General features: G+C 41.0%; 1 protein-coding gene across 1 annotated transcript; it reads right to left on the bottom strand.

Moving 5' to 3' along the window:
* Positions 1–539: 539 nt before the first annotated feature.
* On the bottom strand, positions 540–12,650 carry LOC145359856 (heat shock cognate 71 kDa protein). Its single transcript, XM_080214679.1, has 9 exons — positions 12,497–12,650; positions 9,751–9,960; positions 9,049–9,254; positions 7,976–8,128; positions 5,190–5,745; positions 4,705–4,907; positions 3,764–3,962; positions 3,182–3,414; positions 540–916 (listed from the first exon to the last, which is right to left on the bottom strand). Exons 2-9 carry the CDS (start codon positions 9,953–9,955, stop codon positions 734–736), a joined length of 1,938 nt encoding a protein of 645 aa, XP_080070805.1. The 5' UTR covers positions 9,956–9,960; positions 12,497–12,650; the 3' UTR covers positions 540–733.
* Positions 12,651–18,889: the final 6,239 nt, after the last annotated feature.

Genomic DNA, 18,889 nt, shown 5'->3' with positions numbered 1-18,889 from the left:
GAAAGATGGGCCCATACTCAAATAGAAGCAAGGTAGGCAAGAATGTATTACAAAAGGAATGGATCAGGATAGTAAAGACAGAGACAAATATTTACAATTTAGAAGGGCAAATACCAAGTGTTTTTTCCCCCTACCCAAAGACAGGGGTACAGCTGGAGATACATTTGTTTAGGCTTTTATGACAAACTAATTTTTTATTCAAAAAGACCATCCTCAACAAGATTCAAGTCCAGGTTTCACTGGAGTAGGTTTAAATGCATCCTCAAGTATAAAGGGTCAAACCAATAAGTGCAATGGCCTATCCACAATTTTATTTGTAGGATTGATAATTCTACTTTACTGGCCAAAAAGGAAATGTCCTGGATTGGGTAGGAACACAAGACTGGGTTTAGGTAATGTTCTTCTTGTCAAAGCCAGTTATTCAAGGTCAAATATGAACATGATCACAGTACTGGTAGCATTAAATCACACCAGATGATTTCAGCCAGCACCTTTAAGACAGATGAGTCATCAAATCTAGGAGTGAAGGAAAACAACTTTTGGTATGTAATGCTCTTTTATTAGAAGATGCAAAGATGTCAACTAGAATTTCAAGTAACAAGATGCTTTTCAGTCTCAAACTTTTACATCATATTTAATTACAGTGCAATAGTACATTGTGGATTCTCCTTAAATCACAGTACACAAACATCCAGTTTCCTATTCTCACCAATTCTTACTGTACATTAATGTTTTAGTCAACTTCTTCAATGGTTGGTCCAGAAGATCCTCCTCCAGGAGCAGCACCAGTACCAGGAAAGCCTTCAGGCATCCCACCAGGCATGCCACCAGCACCCTGATACAACTTGCTAACAACTGGATTGCAGATCTTCTCTATTTCTTTCAGTTGATGTTCATATTCATCCTTTTCTGCGGTCTGAAAAACAAAAGCATATGACAAGTCAGCCTAACACCATTAGGTATACATATGAACAAGCATTTCATCCAATTACATTTTTGAAATTTAACAAGGTTCCTTTAAGGATCTGTCAACCTGTGACTCCAGAAAGATCAATCCCTCTCAAGGCTAAATATAAAATGTTTGTCTTTCTTACAAGAATGGCTTTTGTGCCTCCTCTAATCCTTTCCTCATTAAAATGCTTTCCCACTCAAATTTGCACTAACTGAAGTCAAGATTCATTTGTCATTTTGAAAGAAACCTAGGCTACAGGTTGCTGCACCTCAGGTGGTTAATGCCTGTGTTCCTAGGAATTGGCCAATCAGGCCTGTCTACTGCCTAAGAACCTCAACCTTAAGTTCTTAAAATTGAATTCAACTAGCAACCATAAACTGATAAAATGCTTTCATTTTTAACTCCTAAATGGCTTAGTATAAACATTACACATGGAATTGTTTTTCAGAATGCTTCCACTTACTGATAGAAGTTTCTCTATCAAATCTCTCCATGTAATCACAAATCAAGTCACTCAAATCTAAATGCAAAGTTCATTTATGCAGCTAGTACTTAATCTTATTGTATTCTGGTAAACCTTTACTGTACTTCCAAGGCCAAGTTAATTTCCAACAATAGATTACAATACTCATGAGACCTAACCAGTCCCTGACATAAAACTTAACATTACTGCAAAACGTCACTGCTCCTGAAGCAAAGCCACTCAATTTGCATGAGTATTTTGTACAAACACAATCACCCAAGTATCTGGACAACTAAATGGCTTTGCTCTAATGCAGTTACACAAGTTGCATTCCTTATTCATTTGAGTGTGACATGATGACATTTTCCTAACTAGCCTAGATGTTGATTGTGCTCTTGTGGCACAACACAATTGAGTGTTCCAAGTTTGAGCCCATGTGCCTGCCAAGTTAGCACTACAATTAATCGATCTCATACTGAGTAGAAAGGGGTGGTAAAGCCAGGATTCATACAAATTGACTTCAATTCAGGAAATGCACACACTGCATGATGAATGGGTACTGTACTTGGTTCTCAAAGACAGTCAACACTAACTTTGAATTGACCAAATAGAACCATGGAATCCTTACAATTCATTAAGAGGCCATTTGGCCTCAGTCTGTACTAACTGAAAGAACATTCCACCAGGCCCTCCCCTCCGACCTACCCTAACCCTCTCCATTTACTATGGTTACATGCTTAACTGACATCTTTGGACTGTGGAGGAAACCAGAGCACTCAGGAACAGTCATCCAAAGCCAGAATTGAACTGGGTCCCTGGCACTGTGATATTGAGTGCTGATCACTGTGCTGTCATAGAACATTGCAGCGCAGAACAGGCCCTTTGGCCCACGATGTTGTGCCGACCAATTAAAAAAGCAATGACCCTCTAACCTAAACCAATCCCTTTCCATCCATAAACCTATCCATGGATCTCTTAAACACCCCCAAACTAGGCACATCTACAACTGCAGCAGGCAGGGCATTCCAATCCCTCACCACCCTCTGGGTAAAGAACCTACCTCTGACATCCGTCCTATATCTACCACCCCTTAATTTAAAGCTATGCCCCCTTGTGCTAGCTTTCTCCATCCGAGGAAAAAGGCTATCACTGTCCACCCTATCTAAACCTCTAATCATCTTATGTTTCAATAAGGTCCCCTCTTAGCCACCTTCTTTCTAACGAAAACAACCCCAAATCCCTCAGTCTCTCCTCATAGGACCTTCATGTTTGCAGCTGTCAGAAAACAAGGAAATTGGGGGACAGCCAAATTAAAATGGGGAAGCCAAAGGAAACTCCAAAACAATCCTTCAGACAAAATTTCATGTTTATTAAAAAATTTACACTAAGCATAGGAATTGAGGATTCAGATGTCAGGTCTGCAATGATCTTCTAATCTGCTCTAGATATAGGGGAGGTACCAGAGGATGGAGCAGCATCTTAAATGCAAGGAAGAATATTCCACCTAACTACAGGCAGCCAGGAAGGTTTTAGAAACAAATTTAAATATGATATACCAAAATAAGCAGTTTGCATTAGCAGACTGGTGACCTTGATGTTTATAGATCTGTGCCACAAATGGTGCAAATTTCTTCTGTACAAGGACCAGAAATTGGATGCATAGTTGAGGGAAATAACTTGATGGGACATGAATAGCCTTGTGCTGTAATCACATTAGTTATTGCAATTGTCCTTTAACAGAATAACCTTCATTAATTGCAATTTACCTGGTTCTTATCCAGCCAACTGATAACTTCATTACATTTATCTAAAACCTTTTGCTTGTCATCATCACTTATTTTGCCCTTTAGTTTCTCATCCTCAATGGTAGCCTTCATGTTGAAAGCATAGGACTCCAGAGAGTTCTTTGCTGAAACTTTGTCACGCTGTTGTTCATCCTCTGCTTTGTACTTCTCAGCTTCCTGGACCATACGTTCAATGTCTTCTTTGCTCAAGCGACCTGTTGATATAATCCAAATGTTACTTACATTATTCATTATAATGTTGATCTGCACTTAATCCCTGTTTATGTCCAGCTCTAGTAATCTAGAGTAGCACAAATTCTGCAAGGCCTCAGTTTCAGAAAGAACTGTGGAATAATGTGGGAGTGAAGCAGTGGCCTTCAAGGAGTAGCAAAGATCCTATTTCTATGCTATATCAGACTGTTAACTTATGAACCTTGTAAAAAAATATTGTCAATCTTTTAGTTCAGTGGCAAAGTGTTTAGTGTCGATTTTCAATCTCAATCTACTAGTGTTATGAGCTAGCTTTGGCACCAAAAATTAAAATCCACCACAGCAGTGATTCACCTTTGTCATTTGTGATGGTGATCTTGTTTTCCTTTCCAGTGCTCTTATCCACTGCAGACACATTCAAGATACCATTGGCATCAATATCAAAAGTCACCTCAATTTGAGGCACACCCCGTGGAGCAGGTGGAATTCCAGTCAGCTCAAACTTGCCCAGCAAGTTGTTATCCTTGGTCATGGCTCTTTCACCCTCATACACCTAAAATGGAAACATGGAGATTAAATTGTTAGCAACATCTCCTGGAAAGTGAAATATTGTGACCATTAGGGAAATAAAACTAATTCAGCTGCAGTGTTGGCATAATAATCACAATCCAGGAAGAGATAAAGTCCCTGCAGTCAGATTTCAACATTTGATTCCATATCCTCACTATGACCAAAATAGTTAATTGCCATCTCTGGAATCAACTGCCTCCACCATCTGCCTTTTGTCACCAATTCATTCACATTCTGCTGCCTATTTTCAGTTGTAGATCTCCAAAGCACTGATGCATCTTACTGTGTCGAGATGTTCTATTATTGCAAGTTGGTCTAAGTCAGTAATGATTGTATTGATTCCCAATGCCTCAATTTAAAACTCTCAATTCCTCCATGGGCTCACTTACCTACAACCCAGAAATATTAATTTCTCCACCAGTTCTTCAGGCACTGATCCTGTGCATTTCCCCACACTACCTCCATTCAACCCACCATGAACACCTATGCCTTCAACTTACTTGAAGTCACTGTTCTTTTGCTTCACAAAGCAAGCAGCTTTTTAAACACCCACCTCCAACTAAAATTCAGTCACTCAATTCCATATTTATGTTTATCTTCCCCCAACTATGAATATTGGGCCTTAGAATGTTCAGTGAAAGCATTTCTTGCATATTTATATACCCAAGTGTATTTGGCAAATTATAGACACACTGACCTTAGGGCAAAACAAACCAAGTTCTCACCTGGATGAGCACACCAGGCTGATTGTCAGAGTAGGTAGTGAAGGTCTGTGTTTGCTTTGTTGGAATGGTAGTATTACGTTTGATTAGGGCAGTCATTACACCACCAGCTGTTTCAATACCCAAGGAGAGTGGAGTAACATCCAATAATAGCAAATCCTGTACATTCTCTGACTTGTCACCGGCCAAGATAGCAGCCTGCACAGCTGAAAACACATTATATTGCATTACCAAATTAATGCTTAGACCACTACAGGAATATTTGTTTCATGATCAGAAATTATATCACAAACTCTCCATTGTATGCAAGATCAAAATAATGGAAGCAGTGAATAGTTCCTGGTACCTACTGCAAGATCCAACTTTTTCCATTTATACTTATTGCAAATATTAACAGTTGCAATGTTCATTTAAACATCCTATTTAAAACGCATGAGATTTTGCAACAGGTAGCAAATATTTTCATCTACAGAAATAAGTTTGGTTACCTGCACCATATGCAACAGCCTCATCAGGGTTGATGCTCTTGTTCAGCTCCTTGCCATTGAAGAAATCTTGCAGCAACTTCTGGATTTTGGGAATGCGGGTGGATCCACCAACTAGGACAATATCATGGATTTGAGCCTTGTCAAGCTTTGCATCTCGCAAGGATTTCTCAACAGGATCAAGTGTGCCTCGGAAGAGATCAGCGTTGAGCTCTTCAAATCGTGCCCTGGTGATGGAGGTGTAGAAATCAACACCTTCGTACAGAGAGTCGATTTCAATGCTAGCTTGCGTACTGGATGACAGGGTACGCTTGGCACGTTCACATGCAGTGCGGAGACGGCGAACAGCTCTCTTGTTGTCAGTGATGTCTTTCTTGTATTTTCTTTTGAATTCAGCAATAAAATGGTTGACCATGCGGTTATCAAAGTCCTCACCACCAAGATGGGTGTCACCAGCTGTAGACTTGACTTCAAATATACCATCTTCAATGGTCAAGATGGAGACATCAAAGGTGCCACCACCCAGGTCAAAAATCAGTACATTTCTTTCAGCACCAACCTGCAAAAAATAGTTTATGGCTTTCAAATATCCAATAAATTACTTGGAAATACATTCTGCAATTTTTTGTATACAAATAATCCCATAAACTACACGAGATAAATGGCCATTCTTAAATGGTACTGATGGAAGGGGGAAAACAATGGCATCAGGCAGAAACAGTATCCCCCCCGCACCGATTAACTGCTTCACGATGAACTCTAGCCTAGCTTGCAATTCCACATCCATTACCTGCCATTGAAACCTTTATCCATATAGTGTTGAGCCACCAAAAGCATCTTTGTTAGCCTTCCAACTACTGCCCGTGAACTTTCTCAATTTAAATGCCTGTGGCTCACCACATACCAAATTTTAGCTATTCTTTACTCAGGTTCTCAACCAACTCTGGTTGATGCTTCCACCGGGTTCCAGATCATATTTCTCTAGTCTTCTACCACTTCCCATCTACTTCAGTCTGATGAATTTATGCATTACCATCCAGGAGAAAAGAACTTTCAACTACATTCTTCAAATCTGACATTTTTCCCCCCAAAGTACTCAAAATAAAGTTGTGTCAGGCTCATCTTGTCTGAAGGATGACAATTCCAATAACAAAGCATTCTCTCATTGGAGAGTGTAGAAAGATAGAAAAGGGCTACTATAAAGATTGATAAACTTTACTAGGGTTTTTGTTTAATCAACTTAGATGCAAATTTACTATCAATGGGCAGCAAGTTTGCTAGTAATTGTAACAAGGTGTTTTAAATACTTTGTTTTAAAAGGTACATGTAATACCTTTAACTGGTCCATACATACAAATATTTCTATACATTAGAAATCAACTTAAATACAGTTAGTGCCCCTTGATACCAAACACATTAGATACATTTTTAAAGCACTGAACTGTTGAAATCTCAAGGCATAAAAAGTTGACTTAATTGCCTCAGACACCTTAGCAGAAACAACCGAAACAGGAGTTTTAATGAAGTTGCCTTCAGTTTCTAATCAAAACAAGACTAAGATATTAATGTCCTAACTAATGAGAGTTATGGTAGGCAACTTACTGGAAACAAGAATTAATGGTAACAATACCCCTTGAATTAGTGATGAAGTGCTTAGTCATTGACTGGATAATCAGTACATACACATGTATTTCATTAATTTGGCAATAAACAATTTATCAGGGCTATTAATTGGGAAATATCCTAAAGGCAAGATGAAGTGACCACAGTTAACTTCACTGACAAGGCCATTAGTACCAACGGCTTTTATAGGTCTTTATCAAAGAAAGGATACCCACGTGAGACTGTTTTAGTGAAGATGCTTTGTGAAGCTATCAAGAGACATGAAGTCTGACTAAGACTAGAGGACAGGCTTAGGGATAATATTGGTACCCATAAGGTATCATGACCCCATAGGAATATTGAATCACACTGATCTATTGTATCAATAGGCAAGGTATGTCATTCATAATACTTGATTGAATTGTGTCCAACTGACTGAGCTGCAGAATTGTGTAAACCAGGATGATTTTCTCTGTTGGAGTGGTGTCATGACTCCTCCCCTTGCTAGCAAATAAAGACAATCTGCCAGTTAAGTATCTTGTGTTAAAATCAAACTCAGATGTTGAGATTTCAACATGGGTAAGTGTAGATTACACCCTCCAATAGTATAAATGCAGTCAGCTAATTAAGTGATTTAAACTTGGCTGTGAGAAATACCCTTTAAGCTTGGAATGTGTCCTGGGACCTAATGTGTCAATGTCTGAACAGGCAGGTTGGACAACCAAAGTGGAATTAGGGAAAACATGCATTTGGCGCCTGTGAAACACACAAAGTACCTCAAAACTCTGCTGTGACAGTGGGGGGGGGGGGGGGGGGGGGACACACTGCCACAACAAGAAAAAATGTTTTGTTGGATGTTGTTGAAAGAATACACTAAATATGGTCTAGAACACAAGATTCCTTCCTCCACTCTGGGACTTTTCACATCCTCTCATGAAATGAAAGGTAGACTGACATTTCATCCGAAATATCATCTCCAGTATAGCACTCCCACAGTACTCTACTGGAACAGTGTTAATGTTAGTGCTCGTCTTAAGTAGAACTTGACATCTGATTCAAGATTTGATTACCACCAACTGAGCTGTGGTCAACACAAGCTATGTTAAAAACCTGATGGGACTAAGATTTGCTACAACATGCTTCATGGCACAGGACTTTCTGCATTTAATTTCAGTCATACTTTATACCTTTTTATCCAAGCCATAAGCAATGGCAGCAGCTGTTGGTTCATTTATAATACGAAGAACATTCAGACCAGAAATAGTTCCAGCATCCTTAGTTGCTTGGCGTTGAGAGTCATTAAAATAAGCAGGTACTGTGATAACAGCATTTGTAACTGTCTGCAAGATAGAATATATAAATGTATGGCAAGTTAAAAATATTGGTCCAGTATAGTCTGCACAAGACTTACACATACATTAAAATGACTTCATTTTCAACACATCCTTGCTAAATTAAACTAATTGCCTTCTGCACTGAGCCCCTTCTGATTGTTCATTGCCCCCAAATTTGGTCATGCCCAACCTACTTTTCCCCCAAAGCACACCACTTATTGATTGCTTAGTTACAAGTTAAACAAGTCCAATCACATGATGATTCAAAATCAAAAACTATCTTCCTGTCAGAGGCTACTGTATCCAGTTACATATTCCATTATACACTTAACCAGAATAGATACTTATTCTTTCACAGAATGGCAGTGTGGCTGGCTAGGTCAGCATTTTTATTTCCCAACTCACTGTCTACAAGATGGTGAGGAGTTGCCTCCTTGAACCACTGGAGTCAGTGGTATAGTACACTGCTATTAGCAAGAGAGTTACAGGATTTTGACCTTGTGACAATAACAGCAATATTTTTCCAAGTCACAACAGTATATGGCTTGGAGGGAACTTCCAGGTGTCATCTCATGAATCTGCTGCCTTATTCTTTTAGGTGGTTGTCACTGGTTTGTAAACTACTGTCAAAAGATACCTTGAGTGGCTACAATGCATCATGTGGATGGTACAAACTGCTGCCACTGTGCATCAGTTGTGTGGGGGGGGGGGGGGGGGGGGGGGGGAGAAACGACTGCCAATCAAGTAGGTTGCTTTATTTGGAAGGTGTTCACCTTCAAGCATTGCACTTATCCAGGGAAGTGGAATGTATTCCACTGCACTTATCTTTAAATTTCAGAATCCTGCAGATACAGGAGGCAAAGGCTAAAGAAAGATGTTAATAGTATCTAGGGTATGGGTCTATCATGAAGCAACATGTTACGCACCTTTCCAAGGTAAGCTTCAGCAATTTCCTTCATTTTTGTGAGCACCATTGAAGAAATTTCTTCAGGGTAAAAACATTTGTTTTCCCCTTTGTATTCCACTTTAACCTTGGGACGACCACCATCATTTACCACATCAAAAGGCCAGTGCTTCAAATCAGCCTGAACCACAGTGTCTTCATATCTGCGTCCAATGAGGCGCTTGGCATCTACAAAATTAATTTGAATATTGAAGACAAGCAACAGAAAAATAATCTCATCTGCTACAAGATGATTAGTTGAGTAGTTTCATGAAATTCATTTTTTCCGAATGTGAAAATGTGGTCCATGCTAGCAAGTTGATCATCAAGATATCTGGGCTACATGACTTTAACTGTGCTCAATCCCATCCATATGGAGGAAAATTTCCATTCTACCAACCCAGGATACTAACAATTAGCAATACTCCACTAACTGCAATGAATCAAATTAGCTCAGTTAAGGAATTGAAGGATGGGTGGAGTTATCCAAGTATGACATTATCCAGATAATTTAGTTAACAAGCCTGTGCACTTAAAAGCATACTAACCCCAATTTTTGGAAGATAAATTAGAGGAATTAAATCTTGCACTGCAAAACCAGAATTCTCAAAATACCAGAGAAAGAAAACAAAATTTAATAGTATTCTAACTTTATTTGCATAGCATGAAGTTTTATGAAACTCACCAAAGACAGTGTTGGTTGGGTTCATTGCCACCTGATTTTTGGCTGCATCACCAATGAGCCTTTCTGAGTCTGTGAAGGCAACATAGCTTGGAGTGGTTCGATTGCCCTGGTCATTGGCAATAATTTCAACTTTCCCATGCTGGAAGACACCTACACAGGAGTAGGTTGTCCCAAGATCAATACCAACAGCTGGTCCCTTAGACATTTTGCCTGCAAAGGAATTGTGAAAAATTTGTGATATCAAATGCTCAAATTTAGATTTTTCAGCTTATTCAAAGTTGAGGCACTAGACAGAAGTCAAAACTGTTCCATTAGTGTAAGGATCATGGACACATTAACTTGCAAAAGTAATAATGGCAACAGGAAGAAAAACTTTTCCAAAACATCAAGTGGTTAAGATCTAGAATGCACTACCTTTAGACTGTAGTGCATTAATTGCATCTACCTTCACATGAGAGAATTGGATCATATAAGAAAGAATGTGCAGGGCTACAGGGAGTGGTAACAGATGAATTGCTTAGCCACAATGGGCCGAAGGGGCTTCTATAACACGAGATTCTATAGATTAGAAATTGAAACTTAGTTTACAAGGTTATATTAATTTCCAATCTAGTAGCAAAATGTCTTACTTTTAATAAATGGCATGCTATTTAGAATTATGATACAGTTACCTAAACTCTTCCCTGCTCAGAGTAACAAAAATCACAAGATATGCATGTCAGCAGAATCAGGCTCCTCCTCTAGACATTGCTCCTGGTAATTTGTTTGGGCAAGCCACTGATTTCCACCATTACATTAGCCATATGTAGCTAGTTGGCAGATGTGAAAACTGGATTTTTAGAATCACTTAAGTGAACAGACATGTCACTGACATTTCAACTTATTTTAAGACAAAGCAAAACACATTTGTTTTGATCAGTAGTAGGATATTCAATAAGAATGCAAGTAGGGCTATCCTGGGATTATTGAATGGTAGCACTCAGCTGAACATCACTGCACACAATTGTCACAATCGATTCCAGCTGATGTCACTACTGATTAAGATACCAGGATGGAAGCTGGCTCAATAGATCCCAACTTTTAGTTTTTGTGTAGATACATGAGCAGAGGGCTGCTGATAAACTCAACTATAATACATTCCTTCACCCAGATGTGTAAGGATTATGCAGGATACAAGTGTCATCTTAATGTGCAAAGTATACAGTATATGCAAACCAATAGGCAAGAGTGTGGTCAGACACACCACACATCAAAATCAAAATAGGTTCTACTATAAAAAAATGTGGGTATCTCATTGTTAGGATGATAAATCTTTACATTCAGAATTCACATTCTATCCCTGTCCACTGTCCTGTCTGGTTTTGCAGTTTCTGTGGAATGCACCTTGCTTGTGTTACCTGATTCCAAACTGAAATCAAGTGCTTTTCATTGCAGAAATGTTTTTGTTTTTGATCGTTTTTACATTGTAAAACCTTCATTACAATGTAGGCAAATTTTAAAGTGAAACTAAACTGATGGATTTGAGTTTAAACATGAAACTAAACTGAAGTTAACCCTTTCTTACCATACCAATACAGAAACAGATTACTATTTAAGGCATGTGTTTAACATTACAAAAGTTTACTAAAACTATCACCATTGACTAACAATACACCTCAGTGCATGTGGCACCTCAGCATTTCTATTGGCCTGCACTGAACTGGAGAACAAAGAATAGAATACATTTTAAACAATATTATCAAAATTTTTTAATGCTACCATCTCTTTGGGATAAAGACACTTCAGAAACATACTGAATTGTGCACTATCTTTTTGGGCCACATGACAGCACAGCACTGTGGACCCAGGTTCAATTCTAGCCTTGGGTGACTACTGCAACTTGCAAGTTCTCCCTACGTCTGCACAAGTTTCATCCAGGTGTTTCAGTTTCCTCCCACAGTCCAAAGAGTCTAGGTTTGATAGATTAGTTATGATAAATGTTTAGAGATAGGTGGGGGAAGAAAAACCTCGGGTAAAATTCTCTTTCAGAGAATTAGTACAGACTCAATGGACCAAATGGCCTCCTTCTATACTATAATTCTTCAGATCTACTGAATTGCAAATACAATTATAAACCTCAGACACTATTCCTTCCAATTTAAGTTCACATTTTCTACATGGGTGGCTACAGAATATTAATTACTAAACCTTAAATAGACAAATATTCTACACTAAACTAGAAGCAGCACCCATCCACCTAACAAACAAAGGTAAAATAGCAATGATAGGGCTTCACATAATTCTTAAATGACTGAAGCTTATAAGACATGAACCAGCAAGACCAAATGCACAAATCATGTGTTTGAACCTCAATTAACACTTGCTTGAGGACTAGCGATCTAAAAAAAAGCCTATTAACCAATTTAAAATTTGCACAAAACGAGTTTAAAGAAAATTAACTTCAGGTGTTAATAAAATACTAGCCAGTAGCTAAGAAGCAACATCTATTTATAAACAGGGATGCAGAAGATGCTGAGATAAGGATTTCTCTTGAGAAGTCACCCCCTCACCTTCAGACGCCAGCGTCAGCGCTAGATCCAATTATCTAAACCCTCCCCAGCCAAATAAATCCGTTGTCCCCGTTAATAAACCACAGGCAAATTTAAAATAAGACGAATGCAAAATAAGACGATAACAAAGGGATGCTTCATTCATCGAAGACCAACCTGTACATTTATTTTGTTTAAATAAATAAAACAATACTTACTTTTATAAATTGGGAATGAGAGTGGAAATAAAAGGGAGACTTATAATCGCTCTGTAAATGACCCGACTAACAAACAAAAAACGGGAACGGTGGAGATGAAACTGCCAGGTGCTCACTACTGCTCTGCCAGCTCGCACTGCGGCTCCGAAACGCTTTTACCAATCGCCGTAGAAGTTTCTGGAAGGAACTGGAACCTTCCAGCCAATCGGCAGCGTCTGCTTTGGCCTCCACCCCGGCCCGGCGTCTGGTCCACCAATAGGAAGGCGGTCCTCTTGCATATAGCCCCGCCCCCTTACAACAGACTCACCAGTAGGAAGGCGCGCCCATTGCTTATCGCCCCTTCGCCTTACATCAGACCCGCCAATAGGAAGGGGCTCCATGGCTCTGAACTCCGCCCTCCCCGGCACCAAGCCCGCCAATAGCAGGTCGCCGCCGCGCCTTGGTCCTACCCGCTCTGTGAAGGCGATGATGTCTTGTCGGTGGAACAATCTGGAAGGTTCTAGATTATTCTAGATGAGCGTCAATGGAGTGGCTTCACCCATGTGAGGGTAATGGTTAAATTGGGTTGGATTAGATTAGGATGGTCAGAAAAGCGTGTTAATCTTTTAAACGAAGTGAAATATTTATTAACATATGAGTTACTTTATCCATCGCGAAACAATCTCCATTATCGCATTTTAAAATTGGAATAAGCGTGTATTTTATTCGGTTAGACTTGTCCGAATAATTGAATTATGGAATAAATGATCCAAAACTTTCTGAAGAGGGGGAAAGAGTGTGTAATCATTTTAAACAAACTGGAATATTTATTAACATATGAATTGCTTCCTCTCCCTCGCCACCTCAAAGTCAAAACACTTCCAATTATCACATTCTTAAGATTGAGAAGACCTCCGATTGTCAAATCAATGTGTAAGTCTTTAATACAAAATGAAATATTTATTAGCATGTGAATGACCTTCCCCTTCTCCACCGCAAAAAATGTCTCCATTATCGCATTTTAGAATTGAAATAAGCACATATTTTACTCGGTTAGACTTGTTCGAATAATTGAATCATGAATAAATGAGTTATGAACCAAAACTTTCCGAAGAGGGGGAAAGAGTGTGTAATCACTTTAAACAACTGGAATATTTATTAGCATATGAATTGCTTCCGCCACCTCAAAGTCAAAGAACTCCCAATTATCACATTCATAAGATTGAAACGACCTCCAATTGTCAAAGCAATGTGTAAGTCTTTAATACAAAATGAAATATTTATTAGCATACGAATTACCTTCCCTTCCCCCATCTCAAAAATATTCCTATTATTGCATTTTAAAATTGAAATGATTTTTCATTTCCAATAAACACATGTTTGCCAGTTAAATTTTCAACTGAGTCTGAATAATGAGTTATGATTTCAAACTTTCCCAGCTCCCTTTGTGTAGTTTCAATTCTCCTCCCTCCCCTCCCCCGCATTTCCCATTAAAATAATTCTGCTTTGCTGATCTCACAATCTGAATCACTTCGCTTTTGCAGTTGCACTGCACCATTCCTTTGAAAAAAAATGCCTCAGACCTGTCCCATGACAGGATAAGAGGTGGACCACAGTTCAAGGTGATTGCACATGTCCTAGGTCATCAATGAGGAATGAATGCTGTGATTATTTTTGGGTTGCAGTTAAATGTGATTAGAATTTGAAGCTCAAGATCCTCTTCATTGTGCTAGCTATTCTCAGCTAACCAGCAAATACAGATAGATCCTTCAGTTTTACGTTGAGAATAGAATAGATTGCCTTGCGCAGAAATGCAGCGGATGCCTGCATCACCATCTAGAGACCAATCAGTGAACCAACATTGTGGATGTCCCTTCATTCATTAGGCTATGAGAACGAAAAACATTTACATTTTATTTGTCTTGAACTCTGAGAAGGGCAGCTGCTACTTGCCTCTTGCTATAATGACAGAAATGATCTTACAAATGCCATTAAGCAGCTGGGATGCTGCAGGACAAAGCTGTACCACAATGTTATTCTTCATAGTTTTTATCTTCTATCAAGTTCTTTTATTTGTCTGAAATGTGCTAATTTAAAATGGGGATATAGTTCAATTTGGGATCCCTGCACTCCAAGTACCCACAGTTTGGGATTCTGTCCACTCTGAATGGGACAACTCCTCAAAGATGGGGCAGATCACAGTTGAGCAATGCAATTCTCACTCAATTTTTTTTATTTCAAAAATGTACTTTATTCATAAAAAACTCTTAAATAAGCTATTGCAAAATGACAGATCCAAAAATTACAATAGTGCAAAGAAAGAAACATTTTTCCAGTACAATATGTTTGACAAGGTACCTCACAAGAGGTTATTGCAGAAGGTAAGGGGGCATGGAGTTGGGGGTAGGGTGTTAGCGTGGATAGAGGATTGGTTGTCAAATAGGAGGCAGAGAGTGGGGGTTAATGGGTGCGATTCGGATTGGCGGTTGGTGACTGGTGGAGTGCCCCAGGGGTCAGTGCTGGGGCCTCAGCTATTTACTATTTATATAGATGATCTGGAGGAAGGAACCAAGTGTATGGTGTCGAAATTTGCTGATGACACCAAGATTGTTGGAACGGCAAATTGCGCGGAGGGTGTGGAGAGTATGCAGAAGGATCTAGATAGGCTGGGCGAATGGGCCAGGAACTGGCAAATGGAATTTAATGTTGGCAAGTGCGAGGTGGTCCACTTTGGTAGGAATAATGGTAGGAAGGACTATTACTTACGTGGCGAAAAACTGCAGCAGGTGACAGTGCAGAGGGACCTCAGGGTCCTTGTGCATGAGTCGCAAAAACCCAGCCTGCAGGTGCAGCAGGTGGTCAGGAAGGCCAATGGGATGCTGTCCTTCATAGTGAGGGAGATTGAATATAAAAGTAGGGAGGTCTTGCTGCAGCTGTATAGGGCATTGGTGAGGCCGTAACAGGAGTACTGTGTGCAGTTTTGGTCGCGGCACTTACGCAAGGATATTTTGGCCTTGGAGGGAGTGCAGAGGAGGTTTACTAGGCTGATACCGGAGTTGAGGGGGTTGAGCTATGAGGAGAGGCTGAATAAACTAGGCTTGTACTTGTTAGAGTTTAGAAGAATGAGGGGAGATCTCATTGAGACATGTAAGATGATGAATGGGATGGATAGGATAGAGGTGGAGAGACTCTTCCCGCTCAGAAAGGACAGTAGGACTAGGGGGCACAGCCTCAAGATAAAGGGGGGGCGGTTTAGAACGGAGTTGAGGAGGAACTTCTTCACTCAAAGGGTGGTGAATCTCTGGAATTCTCTGCCCGTTGAAGTGGTGGAGGCTGCTTCGCTAAATATTTTTAAGACGCGGGTTGATGGGTTTTTGATAAGCGAGGGGATTAAGGGTTATGGGGAGAGGGCGGGAAGGTGGAACTGAGCCACGACAGATCAGCCATGATCTTATTGAATGGCGGGGCAGGCTCGAAGGGCTAGATGGCCTACTCCTGCTCCTATTTCTTATGTTCTAATACTATGTATCTTTACATGACATTACATTCATTACATTTCGTTGCGTAAAACTATATACATGCCTCACATTTTACTGTGTGCTGTTATTTTTCAGATTGGCACACAGTTATGCAGACCGAGGGTATTCTGCAGTTACTGGGCCCTTGGTCTGCTTCGGTTGAAAGGCTGTACAGTGTGCCATTCCGTATTGTGCCTTTGCGGCAGCTGCCCTAAGCTTGAGCGCGTTCTTCAGCACGTAGTCCTGGACCTTGGAATGTGCCAGTCTGCAACACTCGGTCGAGGACAAACCTTTCAGCTGGAAGATCAGCAAGTTTTGGGTGGACTAAAGTGCATCCTTCACCAAGTTGATGACACTCCAGCAGCAGTTGATATTTCTCTTGGTGTGTGTCCCTGGAGACAGCCCCTAGAGCACAGAGTCCTGTGTCACCGAGCTGCTTGGGATGAACCTTGACAAATAACACTGCATCTCACTCCAGACCTTCTTCGCAAAGGCATGTTCCACAAGGAGGTGTGTGACTGTCTCATCACCCCTGCAGCCACTTCGAGGGCAGTGTGCGGTGATGTTGAAACCTGGAGCGTGCATAAAGGATCTGACAGGGAGTCCCCTTTTCACCACCAGCCAAACCAGGTCTTGGTGCTTGTTTGTGAGTTCTGGTGATGAGGGATTCTGCCAGATGACACTGACAGTCTGCTCAGAGAACCATCCAACAGGATCCACCATCTCCTTTTCTCTCAGGGCCTCGAGGACGTTAGGCGCTGACCACTGCTTGATTGCCATGTAGTCAAAGGTGTGTTTGTGGAAAAATTTCTCCATGAAGGACAGGTGCTGCGATATGGTCCAACTACATGGAGCATTCCGTGGCAGTGTAGCCAGGCCCATCCTCCGCAACACTTGGGACGGGTAGAACCTCAAAAAGTAGTGGCACTTGCTGTTAGTGTACTGAGGACCTACACACAGCTTGATGCAGCTGCACACAAAGGTGGCCATCAGGATGAGGGTGGCGTCAGGAATGTTATTCCCTCTGTTCTCTGGAGATTTGTGCTTCGCTTCCTTCCAGACGCAATCCATCTTTGATCTCTAGATAAATTTGAAGATGGCCTGGGTCACTGCTGCAGCACAGGATTTGGGAATAGGCCACACCTGTGCCATGTACAACAACACGGACAGCACTTCACATCGGGTACCAGGTTTTTTTCCAGTGATAGAGACAGAGCGTTGTTCCCTCAAGCTCAATTTTTGCCTGACTTTAGCGATGCGTTCGTCCCAGTTTTTGGCGCATGCCCCTGCTGTTCCAAACCATATCCCAGCACCTTAAGGTAATCTGCCCTGATGGTGAAGGGGACAAAGGATCTGTCAGCCCAGTTCCCAAAGAACATGGCCTCGCTCTTGCCCTGGTTGACTTTGGCACCCGAGGTCACCTCAGACTGTTCACAGACTTGCAGAAGCCTGTGAACAGACAAGGGGTCCGAGCAGAAGACAGCCACGTCATCCATGTACAGGGAGGCTTTGACCTGCATGCCTCTGCTGCCTGGGATTGTAACCCCTTTGATGCCTGGGTCGCTTCTGAGGGCCACGACAAAGGGTTTAATGCAACACACAAAAAGGACAGAGGAGAGAAGGCAGCCCTGCCTGACTCCAGACCTGATCTGAAACCTCTCTGATTCCCACCTGTTGATTGAAACTGTGTTACTGATGTCTGTGTAGAGCAGTTGGACCCAATTGCGGATTCCCTCCCCATAGCCCATTTTGGAGAGCACATCCATCATGTAGCTGTGCGATATTCTATCAAATACCTTCTCCTGGTCTAGGCTGATGAGGCACGTATCCACCTGCCTGTCCCGTACGTAGGCGATGGTACCCCTGAGTAGTGCGAGGCTATCAGATAGCTATCAGGCTATCAGTCTTCCTGCCGGGTACAGCACAGCTTTGATCAGGATGGATCACTGACCCCAGCACAGACTTGACCCAGTTGGTGATGACCTTGGCCAGAGTTTTATAGTCCACGTTCAATAGTGAAATGAGTCACCAATTTCTAATTTCTTCCCTTTTCCCCTTCTGCTTGTAGATAAGGATAATGATAGCTTTCCTCATGGATGTCAGGGAGGGAAGGAGGGAGGCGGTGCTAGGAGGTTGGTTGGTGAAATGGGGGGCTAGGAAGTGGGGATGTTAGTGGGTCGCAGGGGGGAAGGAGGTGGGGTTGGGTGTGTCAGCTTCCACCAGCTGTACTTAGGAAAAGCAGACTTTCAAACAATCTAATACATGGCGCATAAAGGAACCATTTTTTAGGCCACAAACAATATGCTAATTCAGCTATTTTTATATTTACCTGAACATCAAGCTGGGAAGAAAAATAAAATGGACTTGTATTTGTACAGCACCTTTCATAAACTCTGGATGTCCTAAAGTCTTTGAAGCCTGAAAGCCTCAGGAAATATTTTTGTGAAGTGAAATTATTGCTGCAACTTAGAAACATAACATCCAATTTACACACATCAAACTCCCACTTACAGCAATGCGATAATCTATTTTAGTAAGCTTATTTCATGGATGAATATTAGCCAGAACACTGAGGAGAAACCCTGATCTTCTTTAAAGTAGTGCCTTGTGGTCTTCCACATTTATCTTAGAAGTTAGACAGGGTTTGGGTTTGACGTCTCATCTGAAAGGCAGCACCTTCAAAACCACCTCAGTACTGCACCAGAGTGCCAATTCAGGTTTTGTTTGGAATTGCTCAAGTGCATCTTGAACCTACGACCTTCTCGCGGTGGAAGTGATACCACTGAGTCATAGGTAACATCAGAGCTGATGGGGGGATAGGTGCTCTACCTAATTCTTCCAACCCAATTTTTCCTTTTCCCAGTCATCTACTTCATGTATCTGAGGGTTACTGGAA

The sequence above is a fragment of the Carcharhinus amblyrhynchos genome, chromosome 29, assembly GCF_965287045.1.
Source record: "Carcharhinus amblyrhynchos chromosome 29, sCarAmb.v2.hapA, whole genome shotgun sequence".
Taxonomy (NCBI): Eukaryota; Metazoa; Chordata; class Chondrichthyes; order Carcharhiniformes; family Carcharhinidae; genus Carcharhinus; species Carcharhinus amblyrhynchos.
This window is presented reverse-complemented; position numbering and strand designations above follow the sequence as displayed.